The sequence below is a fragment of the Balaenoptera ricei genome, chromosome X, assembly GCF_028023285.1.
Source record: "Balaenoptera ricei isolate mBalRic1 chromosome X, mBalRic1.hap2, whole genome shotgun sequence".
NCBI lineage: Eukaryota > Metazoa > Chordata > Mammalia > Artiodactyla > Balaenopteridae > Balaenoptera > Balaenoptera ricei.
The window spans coordinates 94699254-94726311 of record NC_082660.1 but is presented as its reverse complement, the minus strand read 5'-3'; the positions used below and the strand labels follow the sequence as shown (position 1 = coordinate 94726311).

Below are 27058 nucleotides of genomic sequence, written 5' to 3'. Positions count from 1 at the left end.
CACAGTAAGTTAAAAAAACAAGGACCAAAAAAGTAAACAGTCATGTTTTGCTACATTTTAAGTATGAAACAAGGAGAAATAAAAAACATTGGTTTATGAAAGAAAGGAAGGAAATACCAGAAGCTAAAGAAATTAATTACAAATAGTGGTGTGTGTGACCAAGTGGAAGAAATTGGTATGGGAATTAGATTTCTTTCACTTATTCCTTTTTCTGTAACTCTGAATTTTCAGTAATGTAAATGTTCTATGTATTCAAAAATAAAATTTAATCAAAAAAGTATAAAGCTAATTGGGTACAGACACAAATTACTTTATATATTGAATTAACATAATCAGAGAGAAAATTAAAGAATTCAAGTAATTTTTGAACATAACACTGACTATACAGATTCAGGAGGATGACTTCTAAGGAAAAAAATATTTGTAAAATATCTTGTACTTTATTTAGTAGGTTTGTTGTTGGTAGTAGTTTTGGTGTGGTAGTTCTGAAAACATTTTGTATGAACTAAAGATAAAATAATTAAGTAAGTATTAATACATCAGTGTTGATGGGAATAAGGGTTCCCACTGTCAGAAAAGGAGATAAAAATATGGAATGGGTAAAGGTGAGGAAGAACCCTGTCATATTGGATTTGAATTGGAAGTATCAGAATCAAATCACAATTTTTAAAAATGATTTCTAAATACCACTTTCCACTGAAAGAAATCAGGAAAATGGCTAATTCCAGAGCTGGGGCAGAGAAAGAAGGAATGTAACTCTGGCACATCTTTATGACAAAAAGCAAGGAAGTGCTGAAAGAATGATGCAGTATCAAAAGGTAACAGGGAAACTTCCACTTTAGGCTATGATGATATAAACTGAAACTAGACTAGCTTTATCCATAGGAAGCAATGATAAAAGTGGACAAAATATATGAAGAAACAGTTTTCAGACGATGCAAGACTGTGATCTCAAAGAAAAGAAGAACTCATGTGGTAAGGTCCACAAACAAACCAACTCTCCAACTGGAGACAAATACCCAACGATGGCTCAGTGAATTGAAGTCCTAACAGCTCAGGAGTCCTGCTGAAGCTACAGAGATCAGGACAGCTACAGTGGCTGGAACCTTAACTAAAAGAAGAGAGTTCACTGAGGGGAGACTATAAAATCTATATGGGGGCTCTCTCTGAATCTTTGGCTGAATATTGGGCTGAACAAGCACAGGGCATGACTGCCAGTCTTTTCATCAGAGTGTGACCACCACAGAGTTAATAATAAAAGTGATACTAGAGGACAAACACTGCTGGGGAATACCTTGTTAACATCTGAGCATTCAGCTAAGATTCCAGAAAAGTCCTGCTTTAGGAGAAAGAACTATGTCACAGAATACGGCCTACTCTACACCTTCCCCAACAAAGCCTAAAGTCAAGTAAGTCTTAATAAGATCCAGAGGAGAGCAAGCGGAGCCCATGTTTCAGCAAAGCTGGAACTCCTGGCTTGGGGTCTCTCCCCTCTGCTGTCGCAGAGCTGCCACGGAGCCCCAGGGGAGGGCAGCCTCACTGCACTGCCAGCTCTGGAGGGGCCCCACCACCGAAGCTGCGACCATCCTGGGGACCGTGGACCAACCATGTGGCTGACAGGGTCTTGGTGCTCTGGCCCGGTGTCAGGTCTGAGCCTCTGAGGTGGGAGAGCTGAGTTCAGGACACTGGACCACGAGAGACTTCCCAGCGCCACATAATATCAAATGGTGAGATCTCTCCCAGAGATCTTGTCACAACACTAAGACCCAGCCCCACCCAACAGCCAGCAAGCTCCAGTGCTGGATGCCCCATGTCAAACAACTAACAAGACAGGAACATAAACCCACCCATTAGCAGAGAGGCTGCCTAAAATCATACTGAGTTCACAGACAACCCAAAACACAGCACCGATGCAGCCCTGCCCACCAGAAAGAAAAGGTACAGCCCCACCCACCAGAACACAGGCACCAGTTTCCTCCACCAGGAGCCTACAGGAGCCACTGAACCAACCTCACGCACTGGGGGCAGACATCAAAAACAATGGGAACTAACGAACCTGCAACCTGTGAAAAGGATACACCAAAAGCAGTAAGTTAAACAAAATGAGAAGACAGAGAAATATGCAGCAGATGAAGGAGCAAGAAAAAAACCCACCAGACCAAACAAATGAAGAGGAAACAGGCAGTCTACCTGAAAAAGAATTCAGAGTAATGATAGTAAAGATGATCCAAAATCTTGGAAATACAATGGAGAAAATACAAGAAAAGTTTAACAAGGACCTAGAAGAACTAATGAGCAAACAAACAATGATGAACAACACAATAACTGAAATTAAAAACACTCTAGAAGGAATCAATAGCAGAATAACTGAGGCAGAGGAATGGATAACTGGCCTGGAAGATAAAATAGGGGAAATAACTGCCACAGAGCAGAATAAAGAAAAAAGAATGAAAAGAATTGAGGACAGTCTCAGAAACCTCTGGGAAAACATTAAACACACCAACATTCGAATTATAGGGGTCCCAGAAGAAGAAGAGAAAAAGAAAGGGTCTGAAAAAATATTTGAAGAGATTATAGTTGAAAACTTCCCTAACATGGGAAAGGAAATAGTCAATCAACTCCAGGAAGCACAGAGAGTCCCATGAAGGATAAATGCAAGGAGAAACATGCCAAGACACATATTAATCAAACTATCAAAAATTAAATACAAAGAAAATATATTAAAAGCAGCAAGGGAAAAGCAACAAATAACATACAAGGGAATCCCCATAAGGTTAACAGCTGATCTTTCAGCAGAAACTCTCCAAGCCAGAAAGGAGTGGCAGGACATTTTTAAAGTGATGAAAGGGAAAAACCTACAACCAAGAAGACTCTACCCAGCAAGGATCTCATTCAGATTTGACGGAGAAATTAAAACCTTTACAGACAAGCAAAAGTTAAGAGTATTCAGCACCACCAAACCAGCTTTACAACAAATGCTAAAGAAAGTTCTCTAGGCAGGAAACACAAGAGGAGGAAGAGACCTACAAAAACAAACCCAAAGGGGCTTCCCCAGTGGCGCAGTGGTTGAGAATCTGCCTGCCAATGCAGGGGACACAGGTTCGAGCCGTGGTCTGGGAAGATCCCACATGCTGCGGAGCAACTAGGCCCGTGAGCCAAAATTACTGAGCCTGCGCGTCTGGAGCCTGTGCTCCGCAACAAGAGAGGCCGCAATAGTGAGAGGCCTGCGCACTGCGATGAAGAGTGGCCCCCGCTTGCCACAACTAGAGAAAGCCCTCACACAGAAACGAAGATCCAACACAGCCATAAAAAAAATAAATTAAAAAAACAAACAAACAAACCCAAAACAATTAAGAAAATGGTAATAGGAACACTCAGAGTGATCATTACCTTAAATGTAAATGGATTAAATGCTCCAACCAAAAGACATAGACTGGCTGAATGGATACAAAAACAAGACCCGTATATTTGCTGTGTACAAGAGACCCACTTCAGACCTAGGGACACATACAGACTGAAAGTGAGGGGATGGAAAAAGATATTCCACGAAAACGGAAAACAAAAGAAAGCTGGAGTAGCATTTCTCATATGAGACAAAATGGACTTTAAAATATACAATATTACAAGAGACAATGAAGGACACTACATAATGATCAAGGGATCAATCCAAGAAGAAGATATAACAACTGTGAATATTTATGCACCCAAAACAGGAGCACCTCAATACATAAGGCAAATGCAAACAGCCATAAAAGGGGAAATCGAGAGTTACACAATCATGGTAAGGGACATTAACACCCCACTGTCACCAATGGACAGATCATTCAAAAATAAATAAATAAATAAGGAAACACAAGCTTTAAAAGACACATTAGACCAGATAGACATAATTGATATTTATAGGACATTCCATCCAAAAACAACAGAATACACTAAGTGCTCATGGAACATTCTCCAGGATAGATCATATCTTGGGTAACAAACCAACCCTTGGTAAATTTAAGGAAATTGAAATTTTATCAAGTATATTTTCCACAATGCTATGAGACTAGATATCAATTACCGGAAGAAAACTGTAAAAAATTCAAACACATGGAGGCTAAACAATATGCCACTAAATAACCAAGAGATCACTGAATAAATCAAAGAGGAAATCAAAAAATACCTAGAAACAAATGACAATGAAAACACGATGACCCAAAACCTATGGAATGCAGCAAAAGCAGTTTTAACAGGGAATTTAATAGCAAAACAATCCTACCTCAAGAAACAAGAAACAGCTCAAATAAACAATCTAAACTTACACCTAAAGCAATTAGAGAAAGAAGAAGAAGAACAACAGCAGCAACAAAAAAACAAAGTTAGCAGAAGGAAAGATATCATAAAGATCAGATCAGAAATAAATGAAAAAGAAATGAAGGAAACAATAGCAAAGATCAATAACACTAAAAGCCAGTTCTCTGAGCAGATAAACAAAATTGATAAACCATTAGCCAGACTCATCAAGAAAAAAAGGGAGAAGACTCAAATCAATAGAATTAGAAATGAAAAAGGGGAAGTAACAACTGACACTGCAGAAATACAAAGGATCATGAGAGATTACTACAAGCAACCATATGCAAATAAATTGGACAACCTGGAAGAAATGGACAAATTCTTAGAACAGCACAACCTTCCGAGACTGAACCAGGAAGAAACAGGAAATATAAACAGACAAATCACAAGCACTGAAATTGAAACTATGATTAAAAATCTTCCAACAAACAAAAGCACAGGACCAGATGGATTCACAGAAAAATTCTACCAAATTTTTGGAGAAGAGCTAACACCTATCCTTCTCAAACTCTTCCAAAATATTGCAGAGGGAGGAACACTCCCAAATTCATTCTACAAGGCCGCCATCCCCCTGACACCAAAACCAGAGAAAGATGTCACAAAAAAAGAAAACTACAGGCCGATATAACTGGAGAACATAGATGCAAAAATCCTCAACAAAATACTAGCAAACAGAATCCAACATCACATTAAAAGGATCATACACCATGATAAAGTGGGGTTTATACCAGGAATGCAAGGATTCTACAATATACGCAAATCAATCAATGTGATACACCATATTAACAAATTGAAGGAGAAAAACCATATGGTCAACTCAAAAGATGCAGAAAAATCTTTCAACAAAATTCAACACCATTTATGATAAAAACTCTACAGAAAGTAGGCACAGAGGGAGCCTACCTCAACATAATAAAGGCCATATAAGACAAACCCACAGCCAACATCATTCTCAATGGAGAAAAACTGAAACCATTTCCTCTAAGATCAGGAACAAGACAAGGTTGCCCACTCTCACCACTATTATTCAACATAGTTTTGGAAGTTTTAGCCAGAGTAATCAGAGAAGAAAAAGAAATAAAAGGAATCCAAATCGGAAAAGAGGAATTAAAATTGTCACTGTTTGCAGATAACATGAGACTATACATAGAGACTCCTAAAGATGCTACCAGAAAACTACTAGAGCTAATCAATGAATTTGGTAAAATAACAGGATACAAAATTAATGCACAGAAATCTCTTGCATTCCTATACACTAATGACAAAAAAATCAGAAAGAAAAATAAAGGAAACACTCCTATTTACCATCGCAACAAAAAGAATAAAATACCTAAGAATAAACCTACCTAAGGAGACAAAGACCTGTATGCAGAAAACTATAAGACACTGATGAAAGAAATTAAAGATGATACCAATAGATAGAGAGATATACCATATTCTTGGACTGGAAGGATCAACATTGTGAAAATGACTATACTACCCAAGGCTATCTACAGTTTCAGTGCAATCCCTATCAAACTGCCAATGGCATTTTTCACAGAATTAGAACAAAAAATTTCACAATTTGTATGGAAACACAAAATACCCCGGATAGCCAAAGCAATCTTGACAAAGAAAAATGGAGCTGCAGGAATCAGGCTCCCTGACTTCAGACTCTACTACAAAGCTACAGTAATCAAGACAGTATGGTACTAGCACAAAAACAGAAATATAGATCAATGGTACAGGATAGAAAGCCCAGACATAAACCCACTCACATATGGTCACCTAATTTACTACAAAGGAGGCAAGCACATACAATGGAGAAAAGACAGTCTCTTCAATAAGTGGTGCTGGGAAAACTGGACAGCTACATGTAAAAGAATGAAATTAGAACACTCCCCAACACCATACACAAAAATAAACTCAAAATGGATTATAGGCCAAAATGTAAGGCCAGACACTATCAAACTCTTAGAGGAAATCATAGGCAGAACTCTCTATGACATAAATCACAGCAAGATCCTTTTTGACCCACCTCGTAGAGAAATGGAAATAAAAACAAAAATAAACAAATGGGACATAATGAAACTTAAAAGCTTTTGCACAGCAAAGGAAACCATAAATAAGACCAAAAGACAACCCTCAGAATGGGAGAAAATATTTGCAAATGAAGTCTGACAAAGGATTAATCTCCAAAATATACAAACAGCACATGCACTCAATGTCAAAAAAAAACAAACAACCCAATCAAAAAATGGGCAGAAGACCTAAATAGACATTTCTCCAAAGAAGACATAGAGATGGCCAAGAAGCACATGAAAAGCTCCTCAACATCACTAATTATTAGAGAAATGCAAATCAAAACTACAACGAGGTATCACTTCACACCCATCAGAATGGCCATCATCAAAAAATCTACAAACAATAAATGCTCGAGAGGGTGTGGAGGAAAGGGAACTCTCTTACACTGTTGGTAGGAATGTAAATTGATACAGCCACCTTGGAGAACAGTATGGAGGTTCCTTAAAAACTAAAAATAGAACTACCATATGACCCAGCAATCCCACTACTGGGCATATACCCTGAGAAAACCATAATTGAAAAGGGGACATGTACCACAATGTTCATTGCAGCACTATTTACAATAGCCAGGACATGGAAGCAACCTAAGTGTCCATCGACAGATGAATGGATAAAGAAGATGTGGCACACATATACAATAGAATGTTACTCAGCCATAAAAAGAAATGAAATTGAGTTATTTGTAGTGAAGTGGATGGACCTAGAGTCTGTCATACAGAGTGAAATAAGTCAGAAAGAGAAAAACAAATACTATATGCTAACACGTATATATGGATTCTTAAAAAAAAGTGGTTCTCATGAACCTAGGGGCAAGACAGGAATAAAGATGTAGGTGTAGAGAATGGACTTGAGGACTCAGGGAGGGGGAAGGGTAAGCTGGGATGAAGTGAGAGAGTAGTGTTGACATATATACACTACCAAATGTAAAATAGATAGCTAGTGGGAAGAAACTGCATAGCACAGGGAGATTTGCTAGATTTCTTATGATGACCTAGAGGGGTGGGATTAGGGACGGTAGGAGGGAGACACAAGAGGGAGGGGATATGGGGATATATGTATACATATAGCTGATTCACTTTGTTATACAGCAGAAACTAACACAACATTGTAAAGCAATTATACTCCAATAAAGAGGTCAAAAAAAAGAAAAAAAGATCCACAGGGGAGAAACAGATTAGAGATTGAGTCCCACCAAGTTATAGATGATCAGGGCATACCTTGGGTTTTCCATTGATCTACTCTGACAAAGCATACAACTAAGCACCAAAAGTTCAAGATTAGTAATTGAACTGCTACTAGAACAAACACCAATACCCTTTAGAGGAACATAACAGAATTCTATATCTCTACAACATAGTACCTACAAATTCCAGTACTCAATAAAAAACACTTGAAATGGAAAAAAAAAAGTAACCCCCATCAAGTCAATCCAAAATGTATCTAAGATTACCCACTGTGTGCCAGCAGGACTTTGCATCCTCTTGACCACCAGGGACTATATTTTTCTAGCTGATTAAGATATCTTAGTAGCTCTGCAATTTTCCTTCAAACACCAGATCACTGAAAAGTTGTTTTATGGTCATCCTCCAGATGTACTGACTGCAAGATGACCAAATTTGGGTTCAGAATTTAACATACCCTCTCATCAAATTGGTCATCCTATTCCTTTCCCTTCTAATAAGAAGATCCAGGCTAGGAGAGCTGAATTCCAATAATTGCCTAATACAGCTCACATTTTCCTGCAGCAGCAGCAGTACCAGCAAAAGCAAGAAAAAAGTAAAGTGGACAGGTTAATGCCCTCCCCCCAAAAATTAAGTCCGTGTATACCCTAGAGACATAATTTTTCAGGTTAGACAAAATAGTTAAATAGAAGCCCTTGTGTGATCTCTCCTTGGGAGTTATTTCCCCACCCATCTTATTAAAAATTAATTTTAGATAATTAGAAGTCCTCTACAGGGTGTTTCTGCCATTAGCCTTTGTTAAGATATTAGCCAATTCCCTGCCATAAAGATTGACACCTTTAAGTAAAGCAAACCTACTTCTCATAGAGTAGACTTTCTAAATGACCTTATCTATTTAGTCCTAAATTTAGATAATGCCAGTGCTGAAGGACCTCATGAGTATTCTGTGAGGAAGATAACAAGCCCACACTTTGCCAATCAGCTATAATCCTTAAAATTAGATGCTGTGCATTTTAGTATGTTCTAATGTAACCAAGCCCTAGATGCAATCTCAGAGCCATCTTTGCTGTTTTCCGATCCAGGGTTGATGATTGGGCTTACCTAATGTGCATGGGCATTACCTAAAAGAATAACCTGTGCTGTAGCTTCTAAAAATTGCATAGCACCCAAAACCAGGAGGTTTGTTTCAATATGTGCCCAGAGTAGATTTAAAAACAAAACAAAACAAAACAAAAAACCTTGAGTCTTATTATTTTCCCTGATTGGCAAGTACAGAAAAAGAAACTTTCATCACTTGGTCCTCTGTCTTGTGCATAAGGAGGTACTTGGCATAAGTATTTGTAGGGATCTTAGTGAAAAGGGTTCTTGTCTATAATGAACTGCACAGAAATCATTATAACTGGCGTCACATCTGGCACTAAACAGTTATAAATGTTAATGAGCAAAGGACACAATCACTTTTCATTTTTTGACTTGAAGGAAAGAAAGGAGGGGAGAAAAATAAAATTTCTAAGTTCCATTGGCTATTCCATTGGCTAAACAACTACGCAAGTTTAATCCAGATCTCTTTAACTGGCAAAGGCCAAAGGACCTCACAGACTGTATGAAACAAAATTTTGTACTCCAGATTTGCCAGAGTAATTTTAATGTTCTTCAAACGATAAGGCCAACTCAAATAGGACCATCATAATGAGAGTGCAAGTAATTCCTTTTCCTACATAAAACAGTAATATTAAGAGGATTGTAGGGGCTAGGATGGGGGTTATGATGAAAGTGGTGAAATAAGGCAAGAGTGAAAACAACTGCTCCAAAGGACCCCCATCTTCATCAGATATGTGCAACTTAACGTGCCTTTTATCCATTCCATGCTTGGTTTTATTTCTGTATTTTGAAGTAAAAAACAAACACTACACACACAGACATGCACAAACCAACGTCAACCTATTAGTCTTCCCTTTCTATTCCATATACAATGTAAATAGGAGGAAGGCATAAGAAAAAAGGCCAACTGTATTCAAACCATCTCCACTGCCCAGACCTGTACAAAAAGTTTTGTTCCAATATTAAAATTGCTATATGTCCTAGGAGGTAGCTGAGGGTAAACAGATGGGGAAGAGGAGACTGAAACAATTCAAATACATTCACTCTAAGGGGAATATCTTTTGGGGTAATGTTTCTTTAATAAAGCACACTACAGATATGACACCACTTGCCTACACTGAGAAGACAAAGCTAAGAACCCGTAATAAGCCACAAACAGTCTCATACTTGGTAAGAATAAAGGGGCAGAGCATTAAAATGTTGATCTTTAAAGGACATCTTCACATCAATGATAACTACATCTATGTATGTGTATGTGTGTGTGTGTGTGTGTGTGTGTGTGTGTGTGTGTGTGTGTATACATTTTTTTTAACAGCATCCCTCCTCATAAATAATAAGGAAACCAAGAAAACAAGACAGCATATGCAGGTAGCAACTTGTTTTTGTTTTTCAGATTGGATTTTACTTGAATTAAGCTATCATAATATAGATGGCTTTTTAAATTCTCAAATTTTTTTTTTTTTTTTGCTTTCAGATTCTGCTACAGACATTATAACATAACCAAGTGAGGAAAATGGGATCCAGTCCAACAGGCTACATCGCTAGTAAGTAATATCTCCAAGTATTTTATTTCAGCAATAATCAATCTGAGCCAAGATTGAAAGTGAAAATGTGACTTCAAAAGTAAGGCAAGGAAAGACAGCCACGTAAAATAGGCCAAGCTGGAGATATTATAGGTAAAATGTTACACACAAATACAGCAGAAAGAGTCACAATATACAAAAACGTGTTAAAGACATTCATAAGTATTTAATGGGGGAGAAAAAGCCAATATATTCCCCTACCTTTACCATTCCAGAATCCTTTGGACTTCAGTAGTGTTTCTCTATTATATAACCTGTGATCCACTTTTGTGAAAGATTTATTAATATACTATCAATTGAAGAACAATACTATTCTTTAGCAATTTCAATGATCAAGTATTCTCGCCTTAGAAAACAAACATCAACCAAACTCCAAGCTCCAGCCAGTATTTATTGCTTTGAAAAATAGGCATGTACTTTATTGCCTGGGTTTTAGACTTAATGAGAAAGTAAAGAGCGTACATTTAATTCTAGGAAATAACTGAATTAGAAGCCAGCAGAAAGCCCCATCCATAGCCTTTTGTTTCCACATACCAATACATTCCTCAACGTCTTACTGGAATGATTACAGACAGAAAATCAATTCTTAAAATCTCATGCATGATTTGTAATTATAGCTAAAATATATAATCAAAGCTGAAAGACATATATATCCAAGTGTTATTAAACAATGATTAAGCTTTGATTGGGATATCTACTGGCTACAGCTAATCTCTTAGTACAATCATGGCTGCCTACCAGACCACCATGTTCTAGGAATAGATATTTATTCTCAAGAAATTCCTCTTCAGGCAATTAGCTAATATTTCCAAACTTGGAAGCTTTAAACCTCCGCCTGTTAGGGATTTGGTACAAATGTGAAGGTGTGAGGAAATAAAGCTCACTGATATTTGTCAAAAACTTTCATTTAAACTGTAACGCTGCATACGCAATTAGGAGGCAAAGAATATATACTTTTAAAGGTTTCCTGTCTTCTCATTTGCAAATGTTTACTCCCAGGTGTATATGCACTAGCAAATGTAACCAACCCTAAGAAGGCCCTTAACATTTTATTGTCCACTGAGAGTATACTGCCACTGAAGTTGAACAAAATTCCACTGGTTTCCCAGCATTTTGTCAGTGGTAGGCTAAAATCTCATTTTTACTTTGGCTACTTTCCAACATAGCTGGATTACAAGTGCTTCTGTTTAAAGATATTTGTAGTTAAAGACACAGATGCTCTCTAGATGTTCACAAAAAGCATATATTTTTGACCAAATCATGAGAAGTTGCCAGCAACTTACCAGAATTTCTCTTTGACACCATCTTCAAATTTGTGCTGACTACAGAACAGACCACAAGGGCCAAAAGAAATGGTGGCTTCATTGTTCACTTTCCTTGGCAGCTGAAAAGTCAAAAAAGCATATGAAGTTTGAATCCAGATCTTGGCCTCAACAAAGCAGCAGCTATAATTTCACATACCTTGAAGACACATTACAGAAACAATGACATTTTGGTGATTTCTGGCTTTATTTTTATGCAAATGGAAGAAAATATGAAAGTTCACAATTGCATCATGTCAAAGTTCCCTGCTCAGAACTTTTCAATGGTTTCCCACTGGATTTAGAGTAAAATCTGAACCCCCTCCATTAGACGTTCATGGGCCTGCAAGTAGGGCTCCTGCTGCCTCTTTGATCTTATTCCACAGCACTTTCCCTCTCGTTGGCTATGCTCCATCCACTACGGACATTGTATTTGTCCCTGGAACATGCCTTAGTCATTTCCTCCTCATGGCCTTTGCATTAGGTCTTCCTGCTGGAATACTCCTCCCCACTCTTCACTCACATTCATTAACATCCTATAGGTCTCAGTCCCACAAAAAGGCCTTTCCTGACTACCCAATCTTAAAGTCTCACTCTGTCATTCACTAGCTCACCTCCTTGCTTGTTTTATTCATAAGACTGATCAGCACTTATAGTTATTGTGTTTATGTGACAGGAAGAGTTTTTACTCAACTTTGACACTGATGTTTTAAAATCAGCAGCACCGAATCTTAAATAATTGGAATGAAACTGTTCTGAAATGAAAAATAACTGAGAAAAGTATGGAATTGAACTGAGATATTGTTAAGAACCCCCCCAAAAGGGAATAGAATTGACTAAAGCACGATCGGTAGGCATTTGGGGAGAAAACAAAAACGTTTTTAAGTGTTTATTCCATTGAGTTAAGACTTTTCAGTAAATTGGTTCCTATATGAGGGCTCATTTAGAATTCTTTACAAATCAGAATATAAGCACCACAGAGGTACATTGGGTTCATCATAAACCCAAGATAGAAAAATAGCAAAGGGGACCATGAGGGTGAAACCAGAGAGATCCCTGAAATAATGGATGGAAGCAAACCTGAATGGAAAGACAAAAACAAGCTCTGGATAACATTTAAAGATCCAGAATTCCATATAAAGATTTGTTTTCTGAATAATTGGTTTGTACCTAAAAGTGCAGAATCTTACCCAGAATGTAAGAGTAACAGGATGATATCAAGTGTTGGGTGGGATCCTCTTTTCCCAGAATTGACCAAAAGATCCACCTGATATCTTAAATTCAGAAAAATTCATGTTTGGGTGAGGCCACCAGTTCAACTATTCAGTGCAGCTAGTTCTTCATCATACTGCCCCCCTCCACCACCAACTCCATCAATAAACAGAGGTCTGGGAAGGAAGAGGAGGTCTTTTGATAACAAAGACAGGCTTTGCTTTCCCAGTTGTCATGTTGGACTTCCCTTGTACCACTGAAGCAGGAATAAAGAACCCTGGGGAGAGATGGTATGCTGGAGATTTCCAGATGACCAGGGGGCCAGGACTAATCCCTATCCATCCCCAACATACACCAAATTTCCGGGTCCCAAGAAGCATGCAAGTTGGATTTGGCACATTACCAAAGATCCATCTTGGATTGGGTAAACAGATGATTCTTGTCATAGGCTTTGCAACATGGGGCAAAATGAGTCCACCTGAGAGGAAAGTGGTATGATGCTACCAGCTAAAACTGAGGGAAGATGTAATCAAATCTTTCCAGGGACTTCCAATATCCAGAGGAGACGCTTGGGGGAGAATCTCATCATCAGGCCTGTTGTAACTACTACCTGTTTATACAGCGCATATAGACAGCTAGATGAGAAGTTATGACCAACCAAGGAGAAGACACAGGCAATCACAAGCATTTCTTTTTCCTCTCCCTCTTCTCCAGTCACACCTATCCCAATGCAACACCAAAGGAGAAGGTACAGAGGAAAGAGGAAGAAGAAGGGAAAATGTGTGAAAACCTACCACGCACCCTCCAAATTCCTAGCCATGAGAGCCACATATCTCCTCTGTTTGAAAAAAAAAAAGAAAGATACAATATTTGAATCAGATAGGATCTTGGACTAAGACAAAGTCTTTAAAATCAGAACAAAACTCAGAAAAATATCTGAAAAATGATAGAATCAAACTGAAATGTTTATCACTGTCCCTGACTCCTAGTGGAAAAAGGAAGTATAGTAGAGCACATGAAGTAGCAATTAGGAAAAATAGTATCATTCCATGTTTATACTTCAATGAGTTGAAACGCTTAATAAATCAGTTACATTTATTAACTTGGTTGTTTTTACCCACTCCTTGACCACTAGCATGTAAGCTTCATGAGGGCAGTCACTTAGTCATTAGCTGTTGTATTCTCAGCATCTATCATAGAGCTGGACATATAATAGGTTATCAGTAAATATTTTAATGAATGAAAGGGGAATATCAATGTAGATAACAACATATCAAGGGTTCAAGTAACACAAATAAATTGCAGCTTTCAGTGGTTTTCTTCCCAAGTTACCCATTTATTTGAAATAGAATCTCTCTTATCTAATATATGATTATCCGAATCTGATATGGGCCCCATCTCCTGCTGTAGCAGACTCTGTTGGTACCCTATCCATATCCTCTTGGCCCTCCCAAAAGTCATCTGCACAGAAGTCTTCCTATGTTTCTTTGCCAGAGGTGCTTCTCTATCTGCAAAAGCAGCTTGAATAGCAAAGGAGGCTGACTGGAAGTTCCAGGTTGTTAACACACCGTGAGTGATTCTCATTCAATGATGGGAGTTGGTGAATAAATACCCCAGCTTCCTCACCCCTTGGAATGTTCCAGTAGGACTGAATGGCAAACTGCTCATTAGCACACTCTATTTGCTTTTCCTCCCTTCTAGTCTGACTTTGCCATTCCCTTGTAGTACTTGCTGGGATCACCTCCCAAATAAACTACTTACATCCAAATCCTTGTGTTTGGGTCTGCTTTTGGGAGATCCCAAACCAAGACTCTGAAAATACCATTATAAACTCCACACATTTCTTTGTTTTATATAGACTATCTGTCCAATTTCCAGCTCAAAAGATTATGTAGCCTCTGGACTTTCAAAAGAAGGCTTATACTTCAAATTTTTCCTGAACCATAGGCACATTCTAACTCTCCTGTCTTGTCTCCCTTTTTAGAACTTATATCACCCCCAGTGACTTTGATAAGAACATTGGCTCATCTCTGATTTAGCTCTTCCTGCTGTATTCTCTCAGTTACCAACTCAACCTTGCTGGTTAGCTATTAGGAGACTTCCAGGTTCTCCCTACCCTCAACCCATCTTACTCATGATTGTACCTTCACTATTTCTGTCTAAAAGTTGACAGTTTGTAAGGACTATAATTTGCCTAGAATATCATTTTAAGGATTCTAATATTTTGTAAATGGTGACAAAATTAAAGATTATTTGAAAAGGACTTTTTTAAAATGTTACTTTACCCAGTAGTTATAATTTTCACCCAAAGCAAGAACTGTATTTCATACCTGCTATCCAGAGATATCAAGGGTAGAAAACAGCTGACAAAAAAATATTTCTACTTCCTTATTTAGTCAATCCCTTCCTATTCTTTGTGAAATAAAATGCTTAATGCTTGACTTTGACTAGTAAAATCATCATGGGAATTGAATATGTTAACCACAGAATTATTTCATATACCCCCCTTCTTTTCAATTAAAATCAGTGGGGATTAGAAAAACTGGATGTATTGAGTTTTTTAATCTGTATATTTGCCAATCCTATTTCCACAGGAGAGTTCATTAATTCAACAAACTCTGATGAATAACTATTATATTTTATGATAATAATTATAACTTATTGAGCATTTTTTGTGCGCCAGATAATGCACTGGACTGTGATATTGTACTTTATCCTACTAATGACCATGTGAGCTATTATTATCCCCATTTTACTTTTCAGAAAACTGATACTTATGGCTTATCCAAGGCCACAACAATAGCAAATTAAGGAAGAAAGGATTTCATTTTAGTTCTGTGTGACTACAAAGCCCAAACTCTTAACCACTACTAAACTATATTTGCCCTAGAAGTTAGATGCTATGGGAGTCATAAACCATGTCTAAGATTATAAAACATCACTTCTTGCCGTCTAGTATGCATGCACACTGGAGTGCTTAGTCAAATGCAAGGCAGTAGAGAACAACCTGTATATGTTAGGTGCTAAGGGAATATAGAGTAAGAAGCGTGTTTGGTAGCATGTTCAGTAGGTGATTCAGATTTCCCACTGAAAGGGAAAATCTGCCAAACTGCCAATTCAAACAGTCAAAAAGAAAGGCCAGTGCAATCAATCTCCTAGCAATGCTCATCTGCAACAGCAATCGACCTGAAATATCATCACTGATCAAGGAATGTGACCACTGGGCTCCCAACATACACTTCCACACATCTGTTTAAACACTAAAAGTGTCAGAAGCAGCTCAGATTATACCTTGGAAATTTTACACTGAAATTTAGGTTTATTACATTATAACTTTTCCCTCTTGGTGATTTTACAACCAACTTACTGTTGTGTGAAGAAAGTGTACAGAAGCATGTATAATATTTTATATGATGGCAATTATGCTCCTATTCAATTATTTCGAAATTACTTTTTTCCCCCATAAAAAAGGGTCTTCCCCTTACTGTAGCTATAACTATGCAGTGGTCCTTATACCTAAAGTTCATATACCCCTGAGGTCTTTGTGTTTACTGATTCCCTAAGGGTAGTATGTAAAAATCCCAAAAGGCCACATGAGGAATTCTAAAGACTGAAGACACTGGCACAATGGCTAATGAAGGCATTAGTATTCCTCTCCTTTGAGTACCAAATCTTAATATAAGTAGGGCCATCTTGACAAGAGAGTTTTAAAAAATGTAATTGAACTAAATCTTTCAACAGATAATTGTAATGATAATGTTAAGCTCGAATGGTTTTCAAGTATAGTTTATAAATTACCTTATCCACTTTACTTTCTTCCTCCCTTAAAGTACCAGGTATGTCAGGTTCCTGGTTCATGTTAATTTTTTAAAGTATCTGTATGGCATACTCTTGACTCTAGAAGCCAAAACAAGTTTAACTTATGAATATATTCTGACACAGTTGAAATATCCAACTAGGTATATCAGCTAGGCTGCAGAGAATATGCAATTATATCATTTCTTAATACATTCTTGCCATCAGAGACAATTTTGTTACTTATGATGTCTTCCAATCATTTGGATCAGCCAGTCATATAATCTCCAACAAACTGGAAATTACAAACACACAGACACACAGCCCACATATATATCACAGATGTATTATTTATAAAGATAATTAACTTTCAACGACAGTTCTGTAGTTAACACACATTCATCTCAATCTCTTATATTTTCTACTTCCACAGTCATCCTCAATGAAGTCTGGTATTCATATAGAGATGACCCTGAGGTCTTATTAGATCTTCAATCAGGAAACAAAGATGCAATAATGTTAATGAGATTCTACTTACTCAGGAGAAAAAGTTTGTTCTCAATTTGACTCAAATTTGGAAGATTTCCATAGTTATGTAGTCCAACCATCAACCAATGAAGAAATCATTTGATACCATATCCCTGTATCTACCATGTCCTCAGCTACTTCCTATTTCATGAAAACAACTATATGAAGTGGCAGCCCATTCTATTATTAGCTTTAATACTTATAAATGGAGGTAGAAAGAAACATGGATATTGAAAGGAAGAAAGCCAGAAATAAAGAAGTAGGAAGACACAGACAGCTAAAGATAGAGAGACAGATGGATAGGAAACAGATGGAAAGAGAAAAAATACACACAGAGGAGAAATGAAGAGATAGATAAAACATATAGAGAAGCAGAGGCTGAGCAAAAGACAGAAATGGAGACACAAAAAGCTGACATATCAAAAAAGAAGGGGAAGCAAGAGGTAAGAGGAATTATGGGGGAGGAATTTCTGAGAGATAGAAGAGACAAAAAGGGTAAAAAGAGATGCAAACACAGAGGAAAAAAGTGGTTATGAGCAACTCTAGAGTTCCAGGGGCATGACAAAAACTGACTATCTCTCAAACTATTATTTCTTTTTCCTGTAGTAATCATAGAGCACACAGGTTTTGGCTCGGCATGTAGTCCCCAAAAACGGAGTCTTCATTTCCCAGCCTTCCTTGCAACTGGACAGGTGAGTTCTGACCATTAAGATATAACCAGAAGTGTCACATGCAAGAGGGATAAATCTTACCCAGGGTTGCTCCAATCGGCAAACTTAAAATAGTGGGTATAAATTTTTATACTGTTTAGAGAAAAAGTCTTCAGTCATTACTCACTGCTAGGTGGTTACTATATCCCTCACCATTCAACTTTTTCTTCCTAAAATATGTTTGTCCAAGACCCGTACATATGCTGTCTACAAGAAACCCACTTGAGACCTAGGGACATATACAGACTGAAAGCGAGGGGATGGAAAAAGATATTCCATGCAAATGGAACTCAAAAGAAAGCTGGAGTAGCAATTCTCATATCAGACAAAATAGACTTTAAAACAAAGACTATTAGAAGAGACAAAGAAGGACACTACATAATGATCAAGGGATCAATCCAAGAAGAAGATAAAACTATTGTAAATATTTATGCACCCAACATAGGAGCACCTCAATACATAAGGCAAATACTAACAGCCATAAAAGGGGAAATCGACAGTAACACAATCATACTAGGGGACATTAACACCCCACTTTCACCAATGGACAGATCATCCAAAATGAAAATAAATAAGGAAACACAAGCTTTAAATGATACATTAAACAAGATGGACTTAATTGATATTTATAGGCCATTCCATCCAAAAACAACAGAATACACTTTCTTCTCAAGTGCTCATGGAAAATTCTCCAGGATAGATCATATCTTGGGTCACAAATCAAGCCTTGGTAAATTTGAGAAAACTGAAAGCATATCAAGTATCTTTTAGGACCACAACGCTATGAGACTAGATATCAATTACAGGAAAAAATCTGTAAAAAATACAAACACATGGAGGCTAAAATGTACACTACTTAATAACCAATAGATCACTTGAAAAATCAAAGACGAAATCAAAAATACCTAGAAACAAGTGAAAATGAAAACACAACGACCCAAAACCTATGGGATGCAACAAAAGCAGTTCTAAGAGGGAAGTTTATAGCAATACAATCCTACCTCAAGAAACAAGAAACAGCTCAAATAAACAACCTAACCTTACACCTAAAGCAATTAGAGAAAGAAGAACAAAAAAACCCCAAAGTTAGCAAAAGGAAGGAAAATCATAAATATCAGATCAGATATAAATGAAAAAGAAATGAAAAAAAAAGCAAAGATCAATTAAACTAAAAGCTGGTTCTTTGAGAAGATAAACAAAATTGATAAACCATTAGCCAGACTCATCAAGAAAAAAAGGGAGAAGACTCAAATCAATAGAATTAGAAATGAAAAAGGAGAAGTAACAACTGACCCTGCAGAAATACAAAGGATCATGAGAGATTACTACAAACAACTATTTGCCAATAAAATGGATAACCTGGAAGAAATGCACAAATTCTCAGAAATGCACAAACTTTCGAGACTGAACCAGGAAAAAATAGAATATATGAACAGACCAATCACAAGCATTGAAACTGAAACTGTGATTTTAAATCTTCCAACAAACTAAAGCCCAGGACCAGATGGCTTCACAGGCGAATTCTATCAAACATTTAGAGAAGAGCTAACACCTATCCTTCTCAAACTCTTCCAAAATATAGCAGAGAGAGGAACACTCCCAAACTAATTCTATGAGGCCACCATCACCCTGACGCCAAAACCAAAGATGTCACAAAGAAAGAAAACTACAGGCCAATATCACTGATGAACATAGATGCAAAATTCCTCAACAAATTACTAGCAAACAGAATCCAACAGCACATTAAAAGGATCATACACCATGATTAAGTGGGGTTTATCCCAGGAATGCAAGGATTCTTCAATATTCGCAAATCAACCAATGTGATACACCATGTTAACATATTGAAGGAGAAAAACCATATGATCATCTCAACAGATGCAGAGAAAGCTTTTGACAAAATTCAACACCCATTTATGATAAAAGCCCTGCAGAAAGTAGGCATAGAGGGAACTTACCTCAACATAATAAAGGCCATATATGACAAACCCACAGCCAACATTATCCTCAATGGTGAAAAACTGAAACCATTTCCACTAAGATCAGGAACAAGAAAAGGTTGCCCACTCTCACCACTATTATTCAACATAGTTTTGGAAGTTTTAGCCACAGCAATCAGAGAAGAGAAAGAAATAACAGGAATCCAAATCAGAAAAGAAGAAGTAAAGCTGTCACTGTTTGCAGATGACATGATACTATACATAGAGAATCCAAAAGATGCTACCAGAAAACTATAGAGCTAATCAATGAATTTGGTAAAGTAGCAGGACACAAAATTAATGCACAGAAATCTTTTGCATTCCTATACATGAAGGATGAAAAATCTGAAAGTGAAATTAAGCAAACACTCCCATTTACCACTGCAACAAAGAGAATAAAATACCTAGGAATAAACCTACCTAAGGAGACAAAAGACCTGTATGCAGAAAATTATAAGACATTCATGAAACAAATTAAATATGATACAAATAGACAGAGAGATATACCATGTTCTTGGATTGGAAGAATCAACATTGTGAAAATGACTTTACTGTGCAAAGCAATCCACAGATTCAACGCAGTCCCTATCAAACTACCACTGGCATTTTTCACAGAACAAGAAGAAAATAATTAACAATTTGTATGGAAACACAAAAGACCCCGAATAGCCAAAGCAAACTTGGGAAAGAAAAAAGGAGCTGGAGGAATCAGGCTCCCTGGCTTCAGACTATACTACAAAGCTACAGTAATCAAGACAGTATGGTACTGGCACAAAAACAGAAATATAGATCAATGGAACAGGATAGAAAGCCCAGAGATAAACCCATGCACATATGGTCACCTTATCTTTGATAAAGGAGGCAAGAATATAGAGTGGAGAAAAGACAGCCTCTCCAATAAGTGTTGCTGGGAAAACTGGACAGCTACATGTAAAAGAGTGACATGAGAACACTCCCTAACACCATACACAAAAATAAACTCAGAAAGGATTAAAGACCTAAATGTAAGGCCAGACACTATCAAACTCTTAAAGGAAAACATAGGCAGAACACTCTATGACATAAATCACAGCAAGATCCTTTTTGACCCACCTCCTAGAGAAATGGAAATAAAAACAAAAATAAACAAATGGTACCTAATGAAACTTAAAAGCTTTTGCACAGCAAAGGAAACTGTAAACAAGACGAAAAGACAACCCTCAGAATGGGAGAAAATACTTGCAAATGAAGCAACTGACAAAGGATTTATCTCCAAAATTTACAAGCAGCTCATGCAGCTCAATATCAAAAAAACAAACACCCGATACAAAAATGGGCAGAAGACCTAAATAGACATTTCTCCAAAGAAGATATACAGATTGCCAACAAACACATTAAAGGATGCTCAAGATCACTAATCATTAGAGAAATGCAAATCAAAACTACAATGAGATATCACCTCACACCTGTCAGAATGGCCATCATCAAAAAATCTACAAACAATAAATGCTGGAGAGGGTGTGGAGAAAAGGGAACCCTCTTGCACCGTTGGTGGGAAGGTAAATTGTTGCACCAGTGATATCAAGCGCTAAGAACGATACTAAAAAAAAAAAACGGGGACAGACCCCTAAGACAAATGGTAAAAGCAAAGCTATACAGATAAAATCACACAAAGAAGCATATACATCCATACTCACAAAAAAGAGAAAAAGGAATATATATATATATATATATATATATATCTTTATATTAAAAAAAGGAAGAGATCAAATCAATAAACAAATCTACCAATAATAATAAACTCTAAATACTAAGATAAACATAAGTCCAGAAAAAATTAGGTGCAGAAAGCAAACCCCAATCTACAGTTGCTCCCAAAGTCCACCACCTAACTTTTCGGATGATTCGGTGTCTATTCAGGTATCCCAGAGATGCTGGGTACATCAAGTTAATTGTGGAGATTTAATCCACTGCTCCTGAGGCTGCTGGGAGAGATTTCCCTTTCTCTTCTTTTTTTCACACTGCTCCTGGGGTTCCACTTTGGATTTGGCCCTGCCTCTGCGTGTAGGTCGCCTGAGGGTATCTGTTCCCAGCCCAGGCAGGACAGGGTTAAAGGAGCAGCTGATTGGGGGGCTCTGGCTCACTCAGGCCGGGGAGAGGGAGGGGTACGGAATGCAGTGCGAGCCTGCGGTGGCAGAGGCTGGCGTGACATTGCAACAGCCTGAGGTGCGCCGTGTGTCCTCCTGGGGAAGTTGTCCCTGGATCTCAGGACCTTGGCAGTGGCAGGCTGCACAGGCTCCCGGGAGGGGAGGTGTGGATAGTGACCTGTGCTTGCACACAGGCTTCTTGATGGCTGCAGCAGCAGCCTTAGCATTTCATACCTGTCTCTGGTGTCTGCGCTGATAGCTGCAACTCGCGCCTGTCTCTGGAGCTCGTTTAGGCGGTGTTCTGAATCCCCTCTCCTCGCGCACCCTGAATCGATGTTCTCTTGCCTCTTAGGCAGTTCCAGACTTTTTCCCGGACTCCCTCCCAGCTAGCTGTGGCGCACTAGCCTCCTTCAGGCTGTGTTCACGCAGTCAACCCCAGTCCTCTCTCTGGGATCTGAACTCCGAAGCCGAAGCCTCAGCTCCCAGCCCCCACCCACCCCGGCAGGTGAGCAGACAAGCCCCTCCGGCTGAGCGGGAATCTCTCCGCTTTGCCCTCTGCATCCCTGTTGCTGCGCTCTCCTCCGTGGCTCCAAAGCTTCCCCCCTCCGCCACCCGTCTCCACCAGTGAAGGAGCTTCCTAGTGTGTGGAAACTTTTCCTCCTTCACAACTCCTTCCCAGAGGTGCAGGTCCTGTCCCTATTCTTTTGTCTCTGTTTTTTCTTTTTTTCTTTTGCCCTACCCAGGTATGTGGGGAGTTTCTTGCCTTTTGGGAAGTCTGAGGTCTTCTGCCAGCGTTCAGTAGGTGTTCTGTAAGAGTTGTTCCACATGTAGATGCATTTCTGATGTATTGTGGGGAGGAAGGTGATCTCCACTTCTTACTCCTCCGCCATCTTGAAGGTCTCTGTTTTGTTTTTCATTAACAAATTTGACTTTATCTAATATTCTTGTACTTCCATTGTTTCTATGACTTACCGTAAAAAGATTTTCAACAATAATAGAGTGGTAGTAGCTATAAGGGCACCTTCTCAGTTCACTACTATGCCAACTAACTTTTCTAATCCCATTAATCCTTACACCTTCCTTTTTCCACAGGTAATTGAGGTTTTATGGTATGTTAAGGAAAAAATTTAACATTACTTCGGTGTAAAATATGGGGAAAGTGACATTCAATGAGGTAAGTAACTTTCCTTATAGCAAGCAGCCAATTGGAAGCAGAATAAACAATCCATATTTTGTAAAAAAAATTTTCCTATCAGAAATAGCACTAATAGTTGACTGTTGATAGACAGACATATCAACATGGGAAATGGGTTAACTTCCTTGAAATATTCAGTATCAAGGACACTGTATATAACTCTAAATGCCAAGTAATAAAAACAACATGGAGCTGTTAGAATATTTATATCAATGAACTTTCCTCTAATAGTGTAGTGTATCTAATTTGTGCTTCTGGGTTTAGATAAATGTTCTACATATTCTGTTTCCTATATTTTTAATTATAAAATGATGATGAAAACATTGTGCCCCATGAACAATTATAAAATAATATTTGTCATATTAAGTGAGAGATAAAGTATTATTTACTGCACTGTATTATATGAGGTTTATTTTTTTTTTTTTTTGAATGATGGAAGTGTGCATATCATATCTTATCTGGGTTATTGACCACTGTGAAGTAGGACAGTGTAGCCTTGTGAGCCCCAGTTTCACTTTTGACTAGTTCTGTGACCTTGGCTGAGTTACCTATACACTGCGACCTTCCATTTACTAATCTGAAAATAGTGGTAACAGTAGCACCTACTTCATAAGGTTGTTGTTTGTATTATATATAATACATGTAAAATTCCTAACCCATTATCAGACACAGAATCAGCCATCAGTACATGTTAATTATTGTTATTGGTGCTGTTTTTGTTCTACTGCTTAGGAAAGTCAGAGAAGATTTTTCAGAGGAAGTGACACTTGGGGAAAAAACGTAAGTTTGCCAGGTGGACAAGGTCATAGGGGAGAGCAGTACAGCACAAGTACGCATGTCTTGGGCAGAGAAGGGATCACATTCTATATGGAGGCAATGCATTGATGATTTAATAATTTTTCTTCACTGGCTGCTAGTTATAAGACTTTGAAGCTACACTTAGGCAAAATAAAAGTTTAAGTATCCCTTTTCTCCTTCTCTTCTCTCCTAGTTTTCAGAATTGAGGAATATTTATCCTGCTGTCCTACAACTCATGTCCACTGCCACCACAAAGCATGAACCCAGGCATCTTCTTACACCCTCCAATTATGTAACCCTACTTTACTTTTTCGGCAGAAATAATTGTTGATGTTTTCCCCTTTTAAAACATCCTTGTTTTATCCTCTTTAGGGTTCTAGGTATCAACTGGTTCACTAGACATAACTGTCACTGAAAATGAACCAGTAGAGAAAGTTAAAGACTGACCCTTGGTGATATGCATTTTAATGTAGTCTCCTAGAGATTAATTCAGTAAATAAACAGTACTTCTTTTTTTATAATAAAAAATGTTATTATCATCATCATGATTATTAACTTGGAAATCTTGTCTCCAGACCCCTGGTGTTCTCATAATTTTTTCAATATAGCCCAAAACTTTCCTATAAATGCCCAACTACACCCTGGGGTCATCCCAATTGTTTTTATAAAGTCTTTCAAAAAATTAACCCCCTTCTTCCAACTGATGTTCTATTTTTTTATCTCCTTTTTGCTGGTAAACACTGGTAGCATCTATCAAATTAACAACGGTTTTTAAAATAACATACTCAATGTAAGAACAAATACACTCATATACTGGCAGTGAGAATATAAATTGTCATTCATTTTCTGGAGAGCAAATTAGCTATTATATTCATATAATAACCTTTATAAATTACCTATCTCCAATAATGCAATCAAAGACATGTGCAAAGAAGTTATTCTAGCATTATCCCTAGTGATAAAAATATAAGCTATCCAAAACTATGGCAAGGGTTAGATCAATTACAGTATGTCTCTGTGATAGAACATGATTCTGCCTTAATGGAAAATTTCAGGCAAAAACAAAAATTCAAACCCTTTGACCCAGTATATCTAAGAAAATAATCTAAAATGTTACTAAAGATTTATGCACTATTATGTTCATCTCAGCCATAGTTATATACCAAAGTTGGAAATAATCCAAATGTCCAATAATAGGAGATTTGTTAAATAAAATTATGGCATACTCATATGGTGGAAGATTATATAGTCATTAACAATTAAGTGTTCAAACTTTTAATGATATTGGAAATGCTCTTGACATAATGCTAAGGGAAGCCAAGATACAAAACTAAGTGCAGAATGATATTTGTAAAAAGATTATGCACAAAGACTGCAGTATGTTTTATAACATCAAAACTTAAGATACAAGTTTAAAGTTCAAAAATAGAAGGGAGATTAATTTATATTATATCCATATAGTAACATACTAAGCATATTATTAAAATTATTAAAGATGATTTTAACAATATGACAAAATTCTTGTTATGTGAAGTTTAAAGGAGGCTACAAAAGGAAATGAAAACAGGATCAAGAAGAGATATCTCTACCCCCATATTTATCTCAGCATTATTCACCATAGCCAAGGTATGAAAACAACTGAAGTATCTGTTAAAAATGAATAGATAGGGGCTTCCCTGGTGGCGCAGTGGTTGAGAGTCTGCCTGCTAATGCAGGGAGCACGGGTTCGAGCCCTGGTCTGGGAGGATCCCACATGCCGCGGAGCAACTAGCCCGTGAGCCACAATTGCTGAGCCTGCGCGTCTGGAGCCTGTGCTCCGCAACGAGAGGCCGCGATAGTGAGAGGCCAGCGCGCCGTGATGGGGGGTGGCACCCCGCTTGCCACAACTGGAGAAAGCCCTCGCACAGAAATGAAGACCCAACACAGCCATAAATAAATAAAAAATTTAAAAAAAAATGAATAGATAAAGAATATGTGTTTTGTGTGTGTGTGTGTGTGTGTATGGATGGATGGATGTATACACACACACACAATGGAATGTGATTCAGCCATAAGAAAGAAGGGAATTCTGCCATTTGTGACAACTTCGATGAACCTTGAGGGCATTAGGCTAAGTGAAGTAAGTCAGACAGAGAAAGACTAATACTATATGATATAACTTATTTGTGGAATCTATAAAAACTGAACTCAGAGAAACAGAAAATAGAATGGTGACTATCAGGGGCTGGAAGGTGTGGGAAATTGGGAGATATTGGTCAAATGGTACAAATTTCCAGTTATAAGATTAACAAGTTCTGAGGATATACTGTACAGCATGGTGATTATAACTAATAATACTGTATTATATACTTGGAAGTTGCTAAGAGAGTAGATCTTAAATGTTCTCACCACAAAAAGAGAAAGGGTGATTATGTGACAGGATGGAAGTGTTAGCTAATGCTATGGTGGTAATCATTTTGAGATATATAAGTGTATCAAATCAACACATTGTACACCTTAAACTTACACAATGTTATATGTCAACTATATCTCAATAAACTGGGAAAAAAGGACATTAGATATCAAGCAATTAGGGGGAAAATAAGCTACAAAATTAATGAAAAGCGTATGTCAAGTGTAGAGATAGAGAGCCATCGAGTTAGAGAGAGAAACACACACACACATCCTGGAAGGAAATGTACTTTATATTTACCTTATGTTTGGGTGGTGGGATTATAGAGTAAGAGTTTACATTATATTCATCATAATGGATATGATTCCCTCAAACAGACAACGTTTTAAATAAATGTATATTTTTTTAAATGAGTCAAACCAAATAGAGGATATCACTGATCACTGCTGACCTTACAGGAGGAAAAATGATTATGAGGGAATACTATGAAAAACTGTATGCCAAGAAATTAGATAAAAGGGTCAAATTTGTAGAAAAGACAAACTGTCCAAGTTTGTCTAAACTGACCAAGTTACTAAAACTGACCAAGAAAAAGTAAAAGTCTGAATAGACCTATAACAAGTAAGGAGATTAAATTAATAATCAAAAAACTTCTCAGAAAGAAAAGCCCAGGCTCAGATAGCTTTACTCGTGAATTCTACCAAACATTTAAAGAAGAATTAGTATAAACTCAAAAATTAAAAGAGGAGGGAATAATT

At 37.5% G+C, this 27058-nt stretch overlaps 1 protein-coding gene across 1 annotated transcript in view; it reads right to left on the bottom strand.

Moving 5' to 3' along the window:
- IL1RAPL2 (interleukin 1 receptor accessory protein like 2) overlaps positions 1–27058 on the bottom strand; it is a 1091263-nt gene that overhangs the window by 1018798 nt on the left and 45407 nt on the right. Inside the window, exon 2 of the mRNA XM_059910655.1 lies at positions 11548–11648. Coding sequence (XP_059766638.1) covers positions 11548–11629 — 82 coding nt within the window. The 5' untranslated portion in view covers positions 11630–11648. The remainder of the gene's footprint in view (positions 1–11547; positions 11649–27058) is intronic.